The sequence below is a fragment of the Perca fluviatilis genome, chromosome 5 (genome assembly GCF_010015445.1).
Source record: "Perca fluviatilis chromosome 5, GENO_Pfluv_1.0, whole genome shotgun sequence".
In the NCBI taxonomy this organism is placed as follows: Eukaryota; Metazoa; Chordata; class Actinopteri; order Perciformes; family Percidae; genus Perca; species Perca fluviatilis.
In genome coordinates this window covers 37,876,190-37,883,689 of record NC_053116.1, presented here as the reverse complement: position 1 = coordinate 37,883,689, position 7,500 = coordinate 37,876,190, and the positions used below count along the sequence as shown (strand labels likewise).

At 46.9% G+C, this 7,500-nt stretch overlaps 1 protein-coding gene across 1 annotated transcript in view; it reads right to left on the bottom strand.

Moving 5' to 3' along the window:
* The window catches only part of plxnb3 (plexin B3), a 197,987-nt gene that overhangs the window by 58,281 nt on the left and 132,206 nt on the right, over positions 1-7,500 (bottom strand). The window contains 5 exon segments of the mRNA XM_039800788.1: positions 447-604; positions 1,547-1,637; positions 3,682-3,719; positions 3,722-3,794; positions 6,044-6,160. Coding sequence (XP_039656722.1) covers positions 447-604; positions 1,547-1,637; positions 3,682-3,719; positions 3,722-3,794; positions 6,044-6,160 — 477 coding nt within the window.

Here is a 7,500-nt window from a genome sequence, read left to right as displayed (position 1 = left end):
CACTTTTTTGTTAAGTACATAATTCCATATGTGTTCATTCATAGTTTTGAGGCCTTCAGTGAGAATCTACAATGTAAATAGTCATGAAAATAAAGAAACACATTGAATGAGAAGGTGTGTCCAAACCTTTGGCCTGTACTGTATATATCCAAAGAATGCTTTTAAAAATACCGACATATCACACATGTCTCTATCAGGAAAATGCTTTTTCTGGCATTTCTGGGGCCTTTTCTGACAATTTTGGGGCCTAAAACTAAATAATACCGACATATGACACATGTCTCTATCAGGAAAATGCTAAATTCAAAAAAGGCCTTTTCAAGAATATTATTATATTATTACATATAACAGAATATGTTGTTTGCATGACTTGTATTAAATTTGGAAAACTAGTGTAATATTAGTGTGCATGTAAAACATACTCACGGACTGATTGTTCGACTCACCTGTGTGATCTGAGGAGGGGGGCAGGTGTCTGCAGGTACGCTGGTACAGGATTGGTTGTAAACACAACTTCCTGAACACCACACGCAGCCGTACTCCTCCGGCACCGCCCTGCACTGTGAGCAATCTGATTGGCCGGCTGAGCAGTCGTACAGCTGGACTGAATAACACAGGAAACAAATATCAGCCAATGAAATCTGCACGTCTCAACCAAAACACACACACACGCAGACACACAGACACACACACACACACACACACATACACACACACACACAGACAGACACAGACAGAGACACACACACACATAGACACAGACACACACACACACACACACACACACACACACACAGACAGACACAGACAGAGACACACACACACACACAGACAGACACAGACAGACACACACACACACACACACACAGACAGACACAGACACACACACACACACAGACAGACACAGACAGAGACACACACACACACATATAGACATAGACACAGACAACACAGACAGACACACACACACACACACACACAGACACGCACATACACAGACAGACACAGACAGAGACACACACACACACACACACATATAGACATAGACACAGACACACACACACACACACACACACACACGACGCACAGCCACACACACACACACACACACACACACACACACACACACACAGACGACAGACACAGACACACACACACACACACACAGACAGACAGACACACACACACAGACAGACACAGACAGAGACACACACACACACATATAGACATAGACACAGACACACACACACACAGACACGCACATACACACACACACACACAGACAGACAGACAGACAGACAGAGACACACACACACACACACAGACATAGACACACACACACACACACACACACACACACACACACACACACACACACACACACAGGACAGACAGACAGACACACACACACACACACACACACACTCAGACATATAGAAATAGACATAGACACACACACACACACACACACACACACACACACACACAGACACACAGACACACACACACACACACACAGACAGATGCTTCCAGGTGAGGTTCTTACGTTGGAGGCCAGGTAAGGTGTCGATGCGTCTCTCTCCTCTGCGCAGATAGACAGCCGTCGAATACTGAAGCTGACTGACAGCATACTGAAACTACAGACAGACAGACAGGTAGAGAGACAGACAGGTGGAGAGAGAGACAGGTGGAGAGAGAGATGTGTAAATAAACAAACATTTTGACACGGGCCAAACTCAAAAAGTCTGATCATGCTGATGTTTGTTCATTTTTCGGACCAGTTTGGTTTTTGTTAGTTAGTTGGTTTGTTGATGGTATAAAAACAGGGTGAGACGTCATGATTGACAGCTGGGATTGACTCGTGATTGGTCGAGCGGGTGTGTGGGCGGGACTTTTGATCACTACTGCGCAGACTCCAACATTACAAGATGGCAGCGCCAATATTCAGGAGATTTTGGCTTCACTTTTGTACAGTGGGAGGAAGTGGAGACACATTGTCCATCTTTATAATATATACAGTCAGTATCAGAGGGTCTCAAGCTCTTTTCTATAATGTTCCCCCTTTGAACAGTGTTTTTAAGCCATGTACCCCCCTAACCAGAGCGAATGGTTTTTGGTAGAAAAAAAAAAAGTCTCTATAAAGAGGAAGAATACAGCGATGTCAGCGATAGATTTACTAAACAACAGCCTTGGACCTGGAAAATATTTAGATAATGATGAGAAAAGGAGACAAAAACTTGGAAAAAGACGGTAGAAAGAAAGAAGGAAGGCAACAATAGGGCGACAAAAGTGACAACAAAATTCAAATAAGCGACAAACTTCAAAAAAGTGATAAAAACTTTGAAAGAAGCTGAAAGAAAAACTTTGAAAAAAGAGACAGTAGAGAAAAGTCAGGAAGAAAGGCGAGAAGAGGTCAAAACAAACTACAAAACCTTCAGAAAAAGGTGACAGACTTCAAAAACAGAGACAAAAACTTTGAAAAAAGCGACAAACTTGGAGAAAATAAAGACAGTAGAAGTAACTACAGCCTTGGAACTGAAAAACATTTTGCAAAAAGTCCTCCAGAGGACCCCTAGGGGGACACGTACCCCCTGCAGTCCTCCAGAGTACCCCTAGGGGGACACGTACCCCCTGCAGTCCTCTAAAGTACCCCTAGGGGGACACGTACCCCCTGCAGTCCTCCAAAGTACCCCTAGGGGGACACGTACCCCCTGCAGTCCTCCAGAGTACCACAAGGGGGACACGTACCCCCTGAAGTCCTCCAAAGTACCCCTAGGGAGACACGTACCCCCTGCAGTCCTCCAAAGTACCCCTAGGGGACACGTACCCCCTGCAGTCCTCTAAAGTACCCCTAGGGGGACACGTACCCCCTGCAATCCTCTAAAGTACCCCTAGGGGGACACGTACCCCCTGCAGTCCTCTAAAGTACCCCTAGGGGGACACGTACCCCCTGCAGTCCTCCAGAGTACCACAAGGGGGACACGTACCCCTGCAGTCCTCCAAAGTACCCCTAGGGGGACACGTACCCCCTGCAGTCCTCCAGAGTACCCCTAGGGGGACACGTACCCCCTGCAGTCCTCCAAAGTACCCCTAGGGGGACACGTACCCCCTGCAGTCCTCCAAAGTACCCCTAGGGGGACACGTACCCCCTGCAGTCCTCCAGAGTACCCCTAGGGGGACACGTACCCCCTGCAGTCCTCCAAAGTACCCCTAGGGGGACACGTACCCCCTGCAGTCCTCCAGAGTACCCCTAGGGGGACACGTACCCCCTGCAGTCCTCCAAAGTACCCCTAGGGGGGCACGTACCCCCTGCAGTCCTCCAGAGTACCCCTAGGGGGACACGTACCCCCTTCAGTCCTCCAAAGTACCCCTAGGGGGACACGTACCTCCTGCAGTCCTCTAAAGTACCCCTAGGGGGACATGTACCCCCTGCAGTCCTCCAGAGTACCCCTAGGGGGACACGTACCCCCTGCAGTCCTCCAAAGTACCCCTAGGGGGACACGTACCCCCTGCAGTCCTCCAGAGTACCCCTAGGGGGACACGTACCCCCTGCAGTCCTCCAGAGTACCCCTAGGGGGACATGTACCCCCTGCAATCCTCCAGAGTACCACAAGGGGGACATGTACCCCCATTTGAGAAGCACTGGGCTATGGGGTCAACACAAAGTGAGAGTGTGTGTACCTGGTGTGGGCTGCAGGTGAAGGTGTGTGTGTTGTCGGGGTTTTCTCCACAGCAGCCGTCAGATTGAACTGGACTCCTTCGATTTCCACGACACACAGATACTGGGCTTCATCCTGCACAGAGACACAGAGATCAGGACTACATGAAGACCAGAGATCAGGACTACATGAAGACCAGAGATCAGGACTACATGAAGACCAGAGATCAGGACTACATGAAGACCAGAGATCAGGACTAAATGAAGACCAGAGATCAGGACTACATGAAGACACAGAGATCAGGACTACATGAAGACCAGAGATTAGATCTAACCCAAAACCACAATCCTATGAGTAGGTTCCACTACAATTTGATACAGGGATGCACCGAATCCAGGATTTCGGCTTCAGATTCGGCTGAATATTTGGGCTTTTTGACGGGGTTCTGGTTTCTGCCGAACCTTAGAATATTTTTCCAAGGGAACCGAACCCTCCGCTTGCACTCGGCGCGCTACGCTGGTCGCCGTAATGACGGCGCCGTTGATTACGGGAAGGTGTTTACGTAGGTGGAGCGTTCAATGCAGCAGGCTGTGAGGAAGTGGACATGGATCTGGTGAGCAGTAGGCTGTGAGGAAGTGGACATGGATCTGGTGAGCAGTCGGCTGTGAGGAAGTGGACATGGATCTGGTGAGCAGTCGGCTGTGAGGAAGTGGACATGGATCTGGTGAGCAGTAGGCTGTGAGGAAGTGGACATGGATCTGGTGAGCAGCAGGCTGTGAGGAAGTGGACATGGATCTGGTGAGCAGTAGGCTGTGAGAAAGTGGACATGGATCTGGTGAGCAGCAGGCTGTGAGGAAGTGGACATGGATCTGGTGAGCAGCAGGCTGTGAGGAAGTGGACATGGATCTGGTGAGCAGCAGGCTGTGAGGAAGTGGACATGGATCTGGTGAGCAGCAGGCTGTGAGGAAGTGGACATGGATCTGGTGAGCAGTAGGCTGTGAGGAAGTGGACATGGATCTGGTGAGCAGAACAAGTTGTTGTTTGGCAGTACTTTCAGTCAAAAGAAGACCATTCAAGTCCAGCTACATGTTCCATCTGTTCAATGCCGATTGGTCTGGTGGTGGCGAGGACCCTAAACTATACACAACATGGCCGCTGTTACAACATCTGGTACGAAACATCCAAAATAATACGAGTTGTGCACGAAGGAATCTCCAGACAGCAGCCAGAATGCAGCAACTTCAGGTACGGCAAAGGAAGGACAGTCACGGCTAAAAACTGGTGTTAACCAGACGACCGTTACCAGCTTTGGTAGTCCTACAATAAAATAAAATGAAAAATACACTGCTGTGGACGTTGTTTACTTCATTCATGTGTTTACTGTGTTCATGGACTGAGGCTGGGAGGAGGATTCGGTATTCGGTTTTGGCAGAATCTTAAAGGTATAGTGGAGGATTATCCCGAATTTTAGAAAAGAACCGCCCTCTCCACTTTTTGAAAAAATGCACATGCGCAACACTCTGCCTGCTCCCGAGAGGGAACGCCTATTAAACGTGTGCACGAGAGTGCACTGTTTACAAGTTGCTGTCGGCATGGCTCATACAAGCTACTTTCAGAAAGAAGATTTGCACTTTTTCACAAATTGAGATGTTTACCGTGTGTGCGGTGCGTGACTTGTGCCAGGGCTAGCATCGCTAATCAGAGCTTACATCAACTTTCACTAGCAGTGATTTTAAATGGATTTCTCCAAATAGCACGCCAAACTTTACCTGTTGAGTAGAAACTTGGCGACTGAGGCATCAATGGAGAGCCCAACCTGTGCTTTTAGCGCACGCCAGCGTGTGAAACATTCTCCCAAAAACACTCCGGTCTTGTTTCTTTCTTCAGAGGCCTTTCTCTTCTTGTCGTACAATTCCTAGACACCTTTTCTCTTGCGACCCTCAGACATTTTGAAAAAACACGGTGAGAACGGCGAGCTTCAATGAATGGCTGAAACCGTAGCTCACTACCTATGCTCACCACACATATACACCTGAAAGTATTCATGCGCAGAAAGCGAAAACTACCCTAGGGACGAGCACGTACCACGGCCTTACGTAAACATAGCGCCAGAATGATTGACAGCTAGGAGGACCAATAGTCTTGATGATCCACCCGGAAAAAGAAAATCCTCCATAATACCTTTAACCAGTGGATTTGGTATTCGGCCGAACCCCAAAAATCTGGATTCGGTGCATCCCTAGTGTGATAAAGTTTAACTGTTCTGCTCCCTGATTGGCTCAATCCCAATCTCCACACTCACAGACTCGGGGTCCGAGACCCCCGAGACTTTATGTACAATTACATCAGTTGAAGTGATCATTATAAACAGGAGCTGATCTCACAGTGTAGACGTCCAGGTTTCGTCCCCGCAGCACAACAGTGGTGCTCAGGCCCAACGGCACTAAGGCAGAACTCTGCAGGGCGAAGACCAGAGGACAGGATGTGGGACCGGGAGACTCCTGCTGACAGACAGGAGACAGGGTGAGACAGACAGGCAGACAGAGAGAAACTAGTCTGGATCAACGACAGTACATTTCCAGGATAACTGCCTGACATCGTTGTGATGATGTCGCCGTTCTCAAACTCCGTTCGCTTCGGGACGCAACGACAAACTTGTAGCTAGCGAGCCACACGCTGAAAATGTCAAGTTTTGAAGAAAATTTGGACGGTGCAACAAGACAGGTCGACAAAACTAAAATCAGAATCGGAAAGGAGTTTATTACCACAGTAAGTTACACTTTAACTACTTGGTTAAAAGGTCCCATGACATGGTGCTCTTTGGATGCTTTAATATAGACCTTAGTGGTCCCCTAATACTGTATCTGAAGTCTCTTTTATATAGACCTTAGTGGTCCCCTAATACTGTATCTGAAGTCTCTTTTATATAGACCTTAGTGGTCCCCTAATACTGTATCTGAAGTCTCTTTTATATAGACCTTAGTGGTCCCCTAATACTGTATCTGAAGTCTCTTTTATATAGACCTTAGTGGTCCCCTAATACTGTATCTGAAGTCTCTTTTATATAGACCTTAGTGGTCCCCTAATACTGTATCTGAAGTCTCTTTTATATAGGCCTTAGTGGTCCCCTAATACTGTATCTGAAGTCTCTTTTATATAGACCTTAGTGGTCCCCTAATACTGTATCTGAAGTCTCTTTTATATAGACCTTAGTGGTCCCCTAATACTGTATCTGATGTCTCTTTTATATAGACCTTAGTGGTCCCCTAATACTGTATCTGATGTCTCTTTTATATAGACCTTAGTGGTCCCCTAATACTGAATCTGAAGTCTCTTTTATATAGACCTTAGTGGTCCCCTAATACTGTATCTGAAGTCTCTTTTATATAGGCCTTAGTGGTCCCCTAATACTGTATCTGAAGTCTCTTTTATATAGACCTTAGTGGTCCCCTAATACTGTATCTGAAGTCTCTTCTATATAGACCTTAGTGGTCCCTAATACTGAATCTGAAGTCTCTTTTATATAGACCTTAGTGGTCCCCTAATACTGTATCTGAAGTCTCTTTTATATAGGCCTTAGAGGTCCCCTAATACTGTATCTGAAGTCTCTTTTATATAGACCTTAGTGGTCCCTAATACTGTATCTGAAGTCTCTTTTATATAGACCTTAGTGGTCCCTAATACTGAATCTGAAGTCTCTTTTATATAGACCTTAGTGGTCCCCTAATACTGTATCTGAAGTCTCTTTTATATAGACCTTAGTGGTCCCCTAATACTGTATCTGAAGTCTCTTTTATATAGGCCTTAGTGGTCCCCTAATACTGTATCTGAAGTCTCTTTT